This window comes from Oryctolagus cuniculus, chromosome 5 (genome assembly GCF_964237555.1).
Source record: "Oryctolagus cuniculus chromosome 5, mOryCun1.1, whole genome shotgun sequence".
NCBI classification, from domain to species: domain Eukaryota; kingdom Metazoa; phylum Chordata; class Mammalia; order Lagomorpha; family Leporidae; genus Oryctolagus; species Oryctolagus cuniculus.
In genome coordinates, this window is record NC_091436.1 from 132,652,679 (window position 1) to 132,667,797 (window position 15,119).

The following is a 15,119-nucleotide window of genomic DNA, read 5'->3' on the forward strand; positions in this document are numbered from 1 at the left end:
AAGCACTTGGACCATCTTCCTCTGCTTTCCCAGGCGCGTTAGCTGGGAGTTGGACTGGAAGGAAATGGGCGGGACTGGAACCTGCACTCACGGGATGCCAGTGTCACAGGTGGCTGCTTAACCTGCTGTGCCGTGACGCCCGCCCTGAGGTGCCAGTTCTCGAAGCAGCAGCTCCAGCTTAGACCTGCGGAAGCAGACCTGTGCGGGTGCCGGGTGCCCCTGCTCCTAGCGTGGTACACTTCAGTGAGGCACAGGGACGGGCCAGGTTGGCAGCACCTGGCTGCAGAGGGCCTGCCTCACGGCCCGCTCCCCTCTCCGGCCCAGTGTGCTTTCCCACAGCACTGACCGCTGTTCGGGGGTTCTTCCTGCAGATTTCCCTTCAAGTCCTAGTTCACCCTAATTCAGGGAGCCTGGCGTCTGAGCCTGTGCTGAGCTGGCCGCGAAGGCCCGTCCTCTGACAGCCATGTCCTCCTGGGGGGAGTGGGACAGTGGCGGCACCTTTCTTCTGACAAGGCCACTTGGGTATTTATGACAGCATTCAGGGCCAGACCAAATCAGCTTAAAAGTAGCCTGCCATAGATGCGCTGCGTCTTGAGTTCCTCCCGTGGTTGCCTTGGCAGGCACAGTGGTTTCGTGGACCTTATGTGGCCTGCTGGCTGGACACTCCCCGCCCTGTTAGCTGTTTGGGGAGGCTGCCCAGGGAATGCAAGGCCATGGGTAGGCTTGGCCAGTCGCCTCAGAGAGGGCCAGCACTGACCCCGAGTAGTATCTTGAGGTCTCTGAACTTCAGGGTCTTGGCCTTATTTCCCAGGCCTGGACCTCTCTCGGACCCCAGCACGATGTATGCGACTGGGAGAGGAGAGGGGCCATGCTGCCAGCAGACAGGGAAGATGGGTAGGGATGTCCTGTGTCCTCTCGGGGGGAACTTGTCACTCTCAGCCCTAGCAGGGCCTCAGGCCTCTCGGGACCCCATGGTGATCAAGCCTGAGGTGGCAGTGGTGGCCTGTGCTGGGCCCCTCTGCTCCTGTCAGCACCATTTCCCAGATGCCTGGAGCCACAAAAGACATGCAAGAGGAGGAGACCCCATCCCCCGTGGCCAGGAGCCCCCATGCTGTGTTGCCGTGCCTGGGCATCCTCGCCAGCCTGTGCTGACTCCACCTCTTCCTGCCCCGTTTGTCACAGCCTGGTGTGGACATCATGTCCTGCGTTCCCAAACACCTTCCAGGAGGGCACTGCTCCTGGGCTTGGGGAGGTTCTTTTGGGTGACATTGCCCTTGGCCGACAGCAGGAGGCAGGCCGGAGCCCACCCTGAAACCTGGAAGGATGGACTTGGGCCTCCATAGGGTGTTCCTGACTCTGGGACTTCCACACCTGCCCACCCCTGGGCCCCAGTACCAGCTCCAGAAAACAGGCCCAAACGTGTACTGGTTCCCCAGGAGTGCTGGTTGATTTCACATCTGAAAATCAAGTAATGTTAGGCACCCTGTCCACAGGATAAAGAATAAACCCACAGGATCATCTCAGAAGACACAGAAAAAGTATTTAACAAGAGTCAACACTTTTCTGGCCGGCGCCGCGGCTCACTAGGCTAATCCTCCGCCTAGCGGCGCCGGCACACCGGGTTCTAGTCCCGGTTGGGGCGCCGGATTCTGTCCCGGTTGCCCCTCTTCCAGGCCAGCCCTCTGCTGTGGCCCAGGGAGTGCAGTGGAGGATGGCCCAGGTGCTTGGGCCCTGCACCCCATGGGAGACCAGGAAAAGCACCTGGCTCCTGGCTCCTGCCATCGGATCAGCGCGGTGCGCCGGCCGCAGCGCGCCAGCCGCGGCGGCCATTGGAGGGTGAACCAACGGCAAAGGAAGACCTTTCTCTCTGTCTCTCTCTCTCTCTCACTGTCCACTCTGCCTGTCAAAAAAAAAAAAAAAAGAGTCAACACTTTTCATGATAAACACAGTGAACGAACTAGGAATACAGGGGAGCTTCCCCGGACCCTAGGAAACATGGTGACCTGCATTGAATTCCTGGCTCCAGCCCTGGCCGTCGTGGGCATTTGGGGTCTGAAATGGAGAATAGGAGCTCTATGCCTCTCAAAGAAATAATAAATACATCTTAAAAACTCACAATTAGGATTAGACTGGTGAGCTATTGAATGGCCCCTAAGAGCAAGATGAGGAGGAGGATGTCCCTTCTGTCACTCATATTCAACATTGTACAGGACGGTCTGGCGGGGCAAGTAGGCCAGAAATGGGGGTAAAAGCTGCCTGGATTAGAAAGAGCGTCTCCGCAGGTGGCACGATCTGTTACATAGGAAATCCTACAGAATTCACCGAAGGCAGTAAGGCTGCAAGATGTGTTAACACACAACAATTGATGTTTCTGTCTGTACGTCGGACAAGCAAAGTGAAATTAAGCAATCTCACTTAAAATAGCTTCAAAAATTTAGGAACATATATAACAAAATAGTTAGGAAATTCAAACTTTTTTTTTTTTTTTTTTTTTTTGGACAGGCAGAGTGGACAGTGAGAGAGACAGAGAGAAAGGTCTTCCTTTGCCATTGGTTCACCCTCCAATGGCCGCCGTGGCCGGCACACTGCGGCCTGCGCATCGCGCTGATCCAATGGCAGGAGCCAGGTACTTCTCCTGGTCTCCCATGGGGTGCAGGGCCCAAGCACCTGGGCCATCCTCCACTGCACTCCCTGGCCACAGCAGAGAGCTGGCCTGGAAGAGGGGCAACCGGGACAGAATCTGGTGCCCCGACCGGGACTAGAACCTGGTGTGCCAGCGCCGCAAGGCGGAGGATTAGCCTAGTGAGCTGCGGCGCCGGCCAGAAAATTCAAACTCTTAAATAAAACTATAAAACTTGGAAGGAAAAAACTGTAGAAGACCCAAGTAAGTGGAAAGACACCCAAGTTCATGGATCAGAAGACAGCAAGGTTAAGATGGCAGCTGACTTAGCAGACGTTGGCCAAGCTGATCCTGTGGAAATGCAAGGGACCCAGGGTGGCCAAAACAATCTTGAAAAAGAACGGAGCTGGAAGACATACATGTCCTGATGGGAAAACTTAAGCACAAAGCTGCTGTAACCGGGAAGTGTGACACTGACAGGATAAACAATAGAATTGAGAGTACTCACATTCTGGGATAACAGATTTGAATTCCAAGAAAGGTACTGAGTTTAATAGGGAAAGAGTCATCTTTTTAACAAGAGGTGCAGAGACACGCAAAATAACCAGGTGGCCCCCTAACTCACACCACATAAAAAGTTAACTGAAAACACATCAGACATTGACATCAGAAATGTAAACAAGGCTTAGAAGGGAGTCGGTAGACATTTTGTGGTCTTGGGTTAAGCATTGCTTTCTTAGGACATGAAAAGCATAAGCAACAGAATAAGCCACAGACAGACAGGACATCACAATTTGAAACATTTGTGCTCAATGATATCATCAAGACAAACTGAAAAGACAGCCCGTGCAATAGGAGAAAATATTTGCAAATCATGTATCTGATAAGAGACTGGTCTTCGGAATACATAAAAGAACTACAACTCAATGTAAAAAGACAAACACAGAAGACTTGGATGGATATGTAAATAGCCAATAAGCTCATGGAAAGATGTTTGATGTCAGGCCAGCACTGTGACATGGCGGGTGGGGTCGCTGCCTGCAGTGCGTGCTGGCGTCCCATATGGGCGCCAGTTCAAGTCCAGGTTACCCCAGTTCCGATCCAGCTCTGCTATGGCCTGGGAAAGCAGTGGAAGATGACCCAAGTCCTTGGGCCCCTGCACCCAGGTGGGAGACCTGGAGGAAGCTCCTGGCTCCTGGCTTCAGATCGGTGCAGCTCTGGCCTTTGTAGCCAATTGGGGAGTAAACTAACAGATGAAAGATCTCTCTCTCTGCAACTCTGACTTCCAAATAAGTAAATAAATATTTAAAAAAATAAAAAGATGTTTGACGTCATTAGTCATCATGGAAACACCAATCAAAACCCACAGTGGGGAGGGGGAGATTGTGGCTCAGTAGGTGAAGCCACCACCCGGGGACACCTGCACCCCTCGCTCGAGTCTCAGCTACTCTGTTTCTGATCCAGCTTCCTGCTGAGGTGCCTGGGGTGAGTGAATGTTGGACCGAGTACTTGGGCTCCTACCACCCACGAGGGAGTTTCTGGCTCCTGCCTTTGGCCTGGCACAGTCCCAGCTGTTGGAGGCATTTGGGGAATGAACCAGCAGATGTAAGTTCTCACTTCCTCTTGGTCACTCTGCCTTTAAAATAAAATATTAACACACATAGACACAATGAAATACAATTACTACCTGTTAGGAAGCCTGTGTTCAAAAAGACAGTAACAGAGCCGGCGCCGTGGCTCAATAGGCTAATCCTCCACCTTGCGGCGCCGGCACACCGGGTTCTAGTCCCGGTCGGGGCGCCGGATTCTGTCCCGGTTGCCCCTCTTCCAGGCCAGCTCTCTGCTATGGCCAGGGAGTGCAGTGGAGGATGGCCCAGGTGCTTGGGCCCTGCACCCCATGGGAGACCAGGAAAAGCACCTGGATCCTGGCTCCTGCCATCGGATCAGCGCGGTGCGCCGGCTGCAGCGGCGGCCATTGGAGGGTGAACCAACGGCAAAGGAAGACCTTTCTCTCTCTGTCTCTCTCTCTCACTGTCCACTCTGCCTGTCAAAAAATAAAAAAAAAAAAAAAGACAGTAACAATTGGCCAGGTTGTGGAGCAATTGGAACCCTCATTCACTGTAGCCTTCAGTATAAAATGGTGCAGCCACTCTGGAACAGTGTCTGGGGGTCCCTCAGAAAATTCAACATATGCAGTGGGCATTTGGCCTAGCAGCTAGGATGCCAGTTGGGACATCTGTGTTCCATACTAGAGTGTCTGGGTTCGAGTCCTGGCCCTGCTCCACATTCTAGCTTCCTGCTAATGTGCACCAAGAGGGGCAACAGTGATGGGTGGGTCCTGCCACAGGCGGGATCCTGGATTAGGTGTCTGGCTCCCAGCTGCAGCCTGAACCACCAGTCCTGGCTGGTGGGGGCATTTAGGGTGTGAACCAGCAGATGAAAGCTCTCTACCTCTCACAATAGTAAATTGATTTTTAAAAATTAAACAAAGTTACCATATGAGTCAGCAATTTCACCCCCTGGCTTATACCCAAGAAAGCTGAAAGTTTAGGTTTACACACAAACTGGAATGTGAAAGTTTATAGTGGTATTATATTCACAACAGTTCCAGAATGGATCAACCCAAATGTCTACCAACTGATGAGTGACTCATTAAGATGTACTTCATAGGATGGAATATTACTTAGCAATAAAAAGGGTGAAGTCCTTGAGGTCGGTGTTGTGACACAATGGGTTAAACCACCACCTGCAATGGCAACATCCCGTATCAAAGCACCTGTTCAAGTCCCAGCTCAGCTTCCCATCCAGCTCCTTGCTAATGCACCTGGGAGAGCAGCAGAAGATGGCCCAAGTACCTGGACTCTTGCCACCCACGCAGGAGACCTGGATGGAGTTCCAGGCTCCTGGTTTCAGCCTGTCCCAGCCCTAGCCATTGTGGCCATTTGGGTAGTGAACCAGAGAACAGAAGATCTCTCTCTCTCTCTCTCTCTCTCCTTCTGTGTCTCTTCCTCTCTCTGTTACTCTGCCTTTCAAATAAATAAATCTAAAAAAAAAAAAAAAGGTCTGATTCTTGCTAAAAGATCGACGAACGCTGAAAATAAGCTAAGTGAAAAGGCACACACAAAAAGTCACACACAATATATGATTTGTCAAGACTTTACGTGAATAGAGCCATATACCAGCCAGTACATTATGGTTGCTTTTGGCGGGGGTGGGGTTGAAGGGAGATGGGGAGGGTGGCTGTAACAGGTATAGGGTTTCTTTTTGGGGTGATGAAAATGTTTTGAAATTATGGTGAATCAATGAACACATTACAAAACATGAAGTTGCATACACTAAAGGGGTGAATGTTATGGAATTATTTTTAATGGAGCTGGAGGGAAAACAAAGAAATACGCAAAGAAAGAAGAGGGAAGTGACCTCCTAGGCTAAAGGTCAAGACCTGGACCCTGCTGCCCCTCCTGCTTGGACCTGGTGACGGATGCCACCCACTGTAGCTGACCACCACACACACACACACACACACACACACACACTCTTTCCTGGCCCCCAGCCCTCCTGTACCATCCGGCTCTGCTCCCCCGGGGCGAGTGTCTGGGTCTCCAGGACTCTTTCTCAGGATCCTCCAAGCCCTGCCCTGTGGTCTGTTTCTGACCTGGGGTCTCAGAATGGGCAGTGTCACCTTTGTGCAGAGGTCAGGGACCTTGACCCTGGGCCCCGAACCCGGCCCGGCCCCACTGGTGGCCCTGGAAGCTGGGTCAGTCCAGCGCCCTTGGCCTTGCCTTGGCTCTCTCCCTATCCTGCTGGTATCTGGGTGGGGGGAAAGTGTTGGGGGAGGAGGGTGTGGAGCATTTTGGGGGAGGAGTGGGCACAGGTTGGTAGGGGAGGGCTGGCCTCTTCGGGGCTGGCCCCTGCCTGCACGGCACCGAAACTCCAGGGACTCTCAGGCTTCATTCGGGAGCCAGGGGCTCCTCCCTTCCCTTGCCCCCAGCTCCGCCACTCCTAGAACCCCACCTGCGTGGGGCTTGTCCTTTATCTGCCTATCACCCCCCACCCAGCTACACAGGCTCTTGAGGACAGCCCCAGGCCTAGCAGCAGGGGGCTCCCCAGGTCCCTGCCACCCTCCAGCCCCCACGGCAGGTGGGAGGGGCCTGCTGGGCCATGGTCAGCCCGGGCGGCCAGGTCTGGCGCCTCCAGGACACCGTGGAAGAGGCACATGTCTTGCGGCCTTTCCCTCCCAGAGACCCTTTGGCCAAGAAGCCTCTTGTGTGGGGACATGGCAGGAGGGCAGCTGGCCTCTTCATTCTGGGGGAGGCAGGAGGCACTTCTGGGACAGCCCTGGACTCAGATGGCTTGAGGGAGAGGCCAGGGAGACTGGGATAGACCAAGGGTCCGGTCCCCAGGGAAGCCCCGGATGCTCTGGCTCCAGGAGAGCGCGCAGGCCCGTGAGTCCACAGGAGCACCGCGCGGCACAATCTGCAGCCGGCCACAGCAGGCTCCCTGGGGGCACGGGCACCACTCCCGGGGCTGGCCTGGAAGCTGGCCGGAAGCTGGGGCGAGGGGCGACTGCTGGGCCACAGAGCAGGACCTGCCCAGGAAGCTGTGGCCTCTGCCTTGGAGAAAGACAATCGGCATGGGCGTGAGGCCTCCCAGCAGGCCTTGCCTCTGAGTGGTGTCCCCTTCAGAAAATCACAGCCAAGACCAGGAGAGGCAGCAGCAGCAGCGGCTGGAGAGGGCCCCACACGTGACCCCAGCTCATCTCCATGCCAGGCTCCTCAGGGCCTTGTGCACCTGTGGGAAGGAAGCGGCTTTGCCTCAGCCGGCTGACAGCTGTGCCTGACCTCCCACCCACCACACCATGCAAGGGGTGGGGGCGGCAGCCAGGGCAGAAGCTCCCACTCGGAGAGTGCATGCCCCACATGCCGCTGGGGGCAGGATGCTGACAACGACAGTGTAGCGCCAGGCGAGGAGGGGGGCACAGACGCTACCGGCCTTACCTGGCAAGGATGCCTGCAGGGCCAGGGTACGCCCACCGGTGGCGTTAGCGATGACAGAGGCATTGGGGACACTGGACAGGGACTTGGAGGAGGTGTGCCCCGAGTGGTCCAGTGTGGCCTGCAGCTCACCTGGCTTGTCTTGGGCTGGAGAAACTGAGGCCAAGACCTCACGGGAAGGAGGCGACTGGGCCTCAGGCTCTGCCTCGTCCTGGGCCTGGGGCAGAGGCTTGCTTGTCCCTGTCAGGGACACGCTGGGGTACGGAGAGCTCTGTGGGCTCAGGGAGGGTGTGCTGGTGTCGCTGGCCACTGCGTGCATCGACTGGGGGCTGGGAGCCTGGGTCGTGCCGGGGAAGGTGACCGGCCCCTCCTCCAAGGAGGGCAGGCTGTGAGTTGCTGGAAAGTGAGGGACCTTGGTTGCTATGGTAGGCGCGGCCTGGGTTGTCGTGGTTGCTAAGGAAGATGGGGCCTTGGTGTGTGCAACAGGCAGAGCCTCGGTGGCCGGCGAGCCTGCGACCTCCGCGGCCGGGGAAGGGGTACCCGTTTTCCCAGCGCCCGAGGCTCCGGTTGCCGGGCTGGATGCGGCCTCAGTGACCGAGTCAGGCAAATCCTGAGCCTCCTCCGGGCCTCTGATGGGTTCTGATAAGATAGACAAGGCCCGGTGTTAGGGCTGCAAGGGGGACCCTCACGGCCCTCCCTCACTGCGGCCAAGGCGAGGCGATCCAGGGTCCTACCGGGACACCCAAAACCGCACGCACACCTGCGGCGCCGCGTCCCTCACCGCCATTAAATGTTACTACCGGCCACTGCTGAACCCACGGCCTCCGCCAGCACTCGCTGGGCGCGCACCTCGAACCTCCACTTCCTCGGGTCTGCGCCGGCCGAATTCCCGCGCCTAATTCGCCCACCGCACTCGGGCCCCGCCCACCCAGGCCCCGCCCGCCGCAGCTCTGGCCCCGCCCACAAGGCAGGCCCGCGCCGGCTCTTCACGGAGCTCGCCACCGAGATTCGGTCCCTTGGGACTGGCGGGCGCCTGCGCGGCTGCGCGAAGAGGGCGGGGCGAGCCACCGAGGGCCCCCCTCCCGCGCAGGCGCAGAGCCCGCAGCTGCGCAGGGTCGCGCTTCCCCCGGAGCCCAGCCCGGCCCCCGACTCACCGCAGAGGGAGTCCTCGCAGCGGTAGCCGGAGGGACATTGGGAGCACGGGGGTCCCTCCTGGTAGGGCCTTTTCCCCTTCACGTTGCCTCTGCAGGGGGCGAGGAGAACACTGGTGAGGGGACCCAGGCGCTCCCCGCCGCCATCCGCTTGTCCCCTAGTCACAGAGTGCCCTGCGTCGGGTGCCCTCCCAGCTCCCAGCCGGTAGAGGACCCTCTTCCTGAGGCTGTGCCTGACTCGGCCCTCCGCGGGCTCTGCCCCCACCAGCACCCGCACCCGCACCCGCACTCACGGAGGCTCGTAGTTGCACACCAGTAGTTGGATGTTGGTCTCCTCAACGCCCTGGAGCTTCTCACAGAAGTGGGAGCCGCAGCCAATCCTCTCTGACTTAGACCAGACCACCTGAAGGAGAGCACGGCCAGAGCTCAGCCCCGTCCGGGGGGCACCGTCCCTGCCCGCTGCCCCTCTGCACCAGCCTTCTGAGCGGTGTCTCTCCCCTGCCAGCCACACGTTCCATTTCACTGGGCGTCTTTCCCCCAGCTTCAGAGCCCCGGCACTGCGTGTGAACCATGGGGTACATTCAAAGGAATGCATCCCAAACGACAGAGTCATGGACATCAGCAACAAGAAAAAACCCTGGGGAGGGAACAGGGGGAGCCGTTTTGAAAGGGGGGGGACTTCCTCTGGATCACAAGTGGGCAGGGGTCTGCTCTCCCTGTGAGTTCTGTTCAAGTCTAAAACATAAAATATCATCCTTACAGCCGTGAGGGTGAGACCCAGCAGCCTCTGCTTGCTATCTCGTTCTGCTTGCATCAGCAGTCTCCCGGGTCCCAGGCGGAATGACCCCAGCTGGTGACCCGAGAGAGAGCCAGGCAGAGCTGAGAGGACTCACGCTGGGCATAGACAGCAGTCCCCGGGGAGCGAGTCCCTGCCGACAGGGTGACGGGTGGGAAGGGGACAGGGAGGGCACTTCGGCCTCGCAACTTCCGGACCTGGGTGGGTGCTGTGTTGATTTCCTTCCCTAAAGATTACGGTTAAAAATAGCACCCGGCAGAGGCACAGAAAAATGGAATTGGTGGATGTGGGTGGGAAGATGGTTTCTTTTTTCTTTTGTTTGTCATGTTTTGGTTCAGACAAGACGTGAGCCCTGGGAGACCAAGCATTCAATCACACACTTGTTCAGTCTCCTACACACAGCCACCCCTTATCTGAGGCAACCACGCGGTGTGTGAACGTGGGCCAGACCCTAGGCACGAGTGGATGAGCTAAGAGCAGTAGGTCAGTGCTGGTTTCCTCCTCGTGCTGCTCACGTGTGCTGGGCAGGAGAATGCCCTTGTTTGTAGTGGGCACGGGAGCATTATGTTGGCAATTTACTCCCAACTGTGTTCGGAAAAATGTTGTTTGTACTATTATTGTTGCAACCCCTTAGAAAGTTTGGAATAATTTCCAAATAAAAAGTTATGTTTAAACAAGTATACTGACGTTTCTTATTAACTTGTTTTTGCTATCTTGTTTTTTAAAAATTCAGACTTTCAAAATGCAGCGAGCAGCCAGACATAAGCAACAACAACCACAAAAAATAGTGAAAGGCAGGAAATGCTGCCAGAAGTTTCCTCGAAACCTTTATTCAGTGACAATTTGTTCTTTTAAAAAAGCAAATAAAAATCAGACAAACAAAATCACCTATTTGCTTTACCAGTCCCTGGCAGTAAATCAGACGGCAGAAAGTCACCGTGAGCTCAGCAGGAAGAGGGAAGGTGGCAACCCAGCCAAACTAGGCCAGGGCACAGGGCTGCGGCGAGCCTGGTGCCGGGAGTGTCCGGGACACGCAGCCTGGGCCGCCTCAGTGCCAGGAGGCCGGGGTGACATGCAAACGGTGCGGGGTGGGGGGGGGTCAAGGAGAGAAGATGCTCCCGGGTCGGCGAGGCAGGCCCCGCCCCGCCACGAGGCCCCGCCCCGCCGAGCGCGCACCTGCGTGTAGTGGCCGCACATCTGGTCCCGGGCGCAGGTGGCGGCGCTGAGGTTGTAGTGCTCGCGCTCGTGGTGCCACTCCTCCATGGCCAGCGGCACGTCCACGACCTCGTCCGTGATGGCGAACAGGTTCTCGCCGCGCCGCCCGCGCTCCTTGTTGTGGCCCCACACGCACTTCTGGGCGTAGGCCTTGGCGAAGGCGGCCAGCTCCTCGTCCCATCTCTGCGGGGCAGGCGCGGGAAGGAGGTGAGGCTGAGGGGGCCTGCGGGTTTCTGGAGGTCCCAAACTCCCCACCCTCGTCCCGGCACCCTCCTGTAGCGGGCGGCGCCTTGGCCAGGAGCCGGAAGCCGTCTCTGCTGTGGATGGGCTTGGGGAGGGGGGTTCCGAGGGAGAGGGCTCCCCCAGCTCAGACTTGGGACCCTTCGCTAGCTGTGTGAGCTGGAACAGAGTGGGGTGTCGGGCAGCTGGCCTTGCCTACCCCTTCAGGGAAATACTGAGTTTCTGTTCAGTCCCCCCCCCCCACCATAAATCTGCCGAGGGGGACAGCCCCCTTCTCTCTCCACTGGCCTCCCAGGCTCCCACAGCCCCTTTGGGACAGCCCAGCCCCTCCGGGTGCCCCTCCCCGGTACAGGTCCTAAGGGCTCTTGACTCTTATCAAGTTGCCATTCCCCAAGGGAATCAGTGTCTCCCCTGAGGCTCCTATGTCACAGCATTGGTACCCCGGTAACTGTGGGACCCCCAACGGCAGTGATGCCCACGGGGGGGGGGGGATGCGGATGAGGTGTGGGAGGGGTGCTTTTGGGTCAGGGGGCCTGGGAGGGGCTGCTGGCGGGGAGGACAGGCTGTGTGTGGGCGGAAGGAGGGATTAACGTGCATCCCACCCAGAGGACTGCGGAGCAAGGCCTGGAGCTCATTAAGCTTTGTCCTTGGCCTCTCCTGGAAATGGATGGCCTGGCCGCAGCTCTCGCTCCACCCTCTGGGGGCCCAGCCAGCTGTGGGAGCCAGACTCCCCACCCACTCAAGGCCGACTGGGGTGGGGATGGGAGCGCTGGGCTGGGGTGGCCCCACCACTGTGACTGTGGCTAAGTCCCTTTCCCTCTTGGGGCATTTTTATCCCGAGTCACTGGTCGCCAAGGCTCTCTCAATCGTGGGAGTTTGGAAGTGGGGAAGGAGCAGGTGCCGGGCACGAGGGGCAGGGAGCTGGGATGAGCCGGGGGCTCCAGCAGGGCAGGGCAGGGCAGGAGTGTTCCCAGGGTCTAGTGCAGTGCCGGCACATGGTAGCTGCTTAACAGATATTTGCCAACTCTGGGTGTCAGAGACACCGGCGCTGCTTAAAAGCAGTCCCCCCTGCCAAGCCCAGCTGCAATTTCCATTCTCACAGAATGCCTGAAGGCCAGCCATTGGCGAGTTCCTGCTTTGGGGCTCAAGGCTTCCTGGTCAATCGTGTCGTGGGCCCACGCACACTGGCCACATGGTCACCATGGAGCAGCAAGTGCATCCAACAGTTCTGAGGCCTGGGCCGGCAACCCTGGGCCAACGGTGAGGACCAAGAAGCCCACGTTCACCCCATCACAGAGCGGCACGTGGTAAATGGCAGATATGCAGCGAGTGCTCTAAGGCCACCAGAGGAGGCATTTAGCCAAGCCTGAGGGCAGAGAAGGAGACACGGAGCAAGCTGTCACAGGACAGGTGGCTGGGGAGGCCCCCCAGAGCAGAAGGCCCGCCTGAGCAGGGACTCGGGCTGGGGAGGAGGCTCAGATTCCTGGAGGAGAAAGGCTGAGCAGGTGAGGAGCTGCAGGGAGGCAGGGGCTGAACACATAGCGCCTGCCCAGGAGCCGGGGCCATCGGAGGAATTTGAGCAGGGTCAGGCCCGTGGGTTGAAGTTCATTGTGGTAGCAGAGCCGGAGGCTGGGAGCAGGTAGGGGAGTACTCGGGCGTACAAATGGAATTCCACCCGAGAGTACAAATGGAATTCCACCCGAGAGTCCCTGGGTGTAGAAATGACTGAGCCAGGCTCGTGGCAAGTGGGAGGCAGGGAATCCAGTTCAAGGAAGCCTGAAGCTTTTGGGAGGCAGTGCGGAGACCGAGGAGAGGGAGGCGGGTCCATGGGAACTCCCACCTGCCTCACCCCGCCCCTCTCCCTCTGCTGTGCCAGTAAACACTTAGCGCTTACGGTGTGCCAGCCCTGTTCTAGGTGCTTTATGCCTACTGACTCCTTTAATCCTGTTAACATCTATTTTGCAGAGGAGGAAACCAAGGCACAGAGAGGTTAAGTAAGTTGGCCAAGGACACACAGCCAGAAAATGACCCAGCCCAGGCTCTCTGCCTGCAGAATCTCTGAGGCTGAGCCCGAGTCCTGTCCCTGATTTCCCCAGGCTTCGTAGTCCCTCCCTGTATCACTTCCCAGGAGGCAGCGGCACGTCCCTCTGGACCCTAACCGCTTCCTAGAGCGCGGCCGCAGTCCAAGGTAAAGCAGCTCCAGCCCTTGCAGCCCCCAGCCCCAGCCGGCCAGACTCACAGGGCATCAGGGAAACTGAGACCCCGCGGTGAGCGAGCCCCAGCCTCAGTCAGGGGGCTGTGGGCAGAGCTGGAATGAGCCGGAAGTCCCAGGCAGCCTTGCCCGCCGCGGCGACGGGTGCACCTGCAGAGCCCTTTCTAGATCTTTCTCACCTGTCAGAGTGTCCGAGCCCCAGGACCGAGAGGGCCAGGCCCGTGCGCCATCAGGAACAGGGCCTCTGAAGGGCGAAGGGCCCACCCAGAGTCACCGGGCCAGCTCAGGCAGAGCCAAGGTCACTGCTCAGGGTTCAGACTGCACGTTTGCCGCTGTGTTCTCCAGCACCGGCTACAGGGCCCTGGGACCCTGCTCAGCTGCCTCCCAGGCCACCTGAGGGGCTGGGGAGTCCAGCTGGGGAACAGGGGCAGGCTTCGTCTCCTCTCAGGGAGAGCACAGACCTCCCGCCTACCCCTGCAGTGGGGCCGCTGTCCCCCTCTGCCCACCTGTGCACGGCTGTCACCACATCTGCAGGTCTCGGCAGGGGACAGTTAGGGCTTTTACACGCTGGCAACCTTCATCTAAACATGAGCTGTGTGCGTATTTTCTTGAGATTCTCTGGAGGACCCTCAATATTCTCTCTGTAAGACTCAACCTGTGTTGATATCTGTGTAGCTCCGCTTATGAGCCCATTTTACAGTGGAGCAACTGAGGGCCAGCCAGATCGCAGGACTTGTCCCGCATTGCGGGGCTTGTGGGAGACCAAGGCAGGATTCGAACGTGCCATCTAGAGCCCTCTCTGCTGCTTTCTCGCGCTCAGCCCTCCCCCCACCCCAGGTGCCTGGCCCCTCCCACCGCTCTGCCTTCCTCATCCCTGCAAAGACCCCTTTCACAAAGGCTAAGAACTCTTAACCCTCCCAAGGGTAGGGGTGAGGGGCCCTGCAGTTTAGGAAGCGCCAGGGAGGGGTCACTATGGCGGGAAGCCCAGGTTTCCAGGTGTGAGCCCAAGCAGGTCCCTGTGAAGCCCTGTTTCCTCATCTTGCAACGGGCTGCCTCTGTGGCCCTGGAGCTGCATAATGCCAGGAGCCCTGTCCCTGACCAGGGACACCCAGCGCCCCTTCCGTCGCAGGTGGCACTCACCATCTGCAGCATGTCGGAGGCGGGCGGGGACACCTGGGCGCGGTAGAGGTTGTGCAGCTCCACCAGCGCGCGCTTCTCATCGTCGCTGAGGGCTCCGCCGGGGCCTGTGGCAGCCACCAGCAGTAGCAGCGGCGGCAGCAGAAGTGCCGGGAGACCGCAGGAGCTGTGCATGGTGGCCAGCCCTCTCCGCCTCTCCCGTCCAGGGGTCTGGCAGCCGGATTTAAAGCCCTTCCCACACAAGCACCACCCTGGCCGGGGTGGAGCAGCAGGGACTGTGTCTGGAGGCCCAGCCCGGCTCACACAATGTCTCCGGGAGGGCTGGGTGCCTTGGGTCTGGACCAGAGTGGAGTCCACTCCCCTTGGAGTCCTTGGCAAAAGCCTGCTTGCTCTCGGGAACGGGGGCTTGGGCCAAAAGCTGTGGGGGCTCGGCAGCCTCTGCTGGCGGGTGGACCGATCCGCAAGGGGCGAAGTCACGGTCCCCTCGGCGGAACTGCAGCTGCTTCACACCCCTGGGTGCTGAACACACAAGAGGAAGGAACGCCACGGGCCCTGCCCCTGGAGGACTGAGCGAGATGCAGGTCTTCCGGTAGCACAGAAGAAGCTGCCATGTCTTTGGTAAAAGGTTGGGCCGCCCCGGCTCCGATCCTAGCTATCTGTGATTTTTGTACTTTTCTCCACTGAATTAGTGGCAATAATGACCTACTTTGTGTGGGGGTGGAGGGAGAAGCAAACGGGGTATAACGCATTTAAA

General features: G+C 58.2%; 1 protein-coding gene across 1 annotated transcript; it reads right to left on the minus strand.

Annotated features, from left to right (window-relative positions):
- Positions 1 to 5,760: 5,760 nt before the first annotated feature.
- Positions 5,761 to 14,671, minus strand: PI16 (peptidase inhibitor 16). The gene is made up of 6 exons (XM_051854798.2): positions 14,369 to 14,671; positions 10,738 to 10,959; positions 9,059 to 9,168; positions 8,769 to 8,857; positions 7,618 to 8,253; positions 5,761 to 7,411 (listed from the first exon to the last, which is right to left on the minus strand). Exons 1-6 carry the CDS (start codon positions 14,537 to 14,539, stop codon positions 7,302 to 7,304), a joined length of 1,338 nt encoding a protein of 445 aa, XP_051710758.1. The 5' UTR covers positions 14,540 to 14,671; the 3' UTR covers positions 5,761 to 7,301.
- Positions 14,672 to 15,119: the final 448 nt, after the last annotated feature.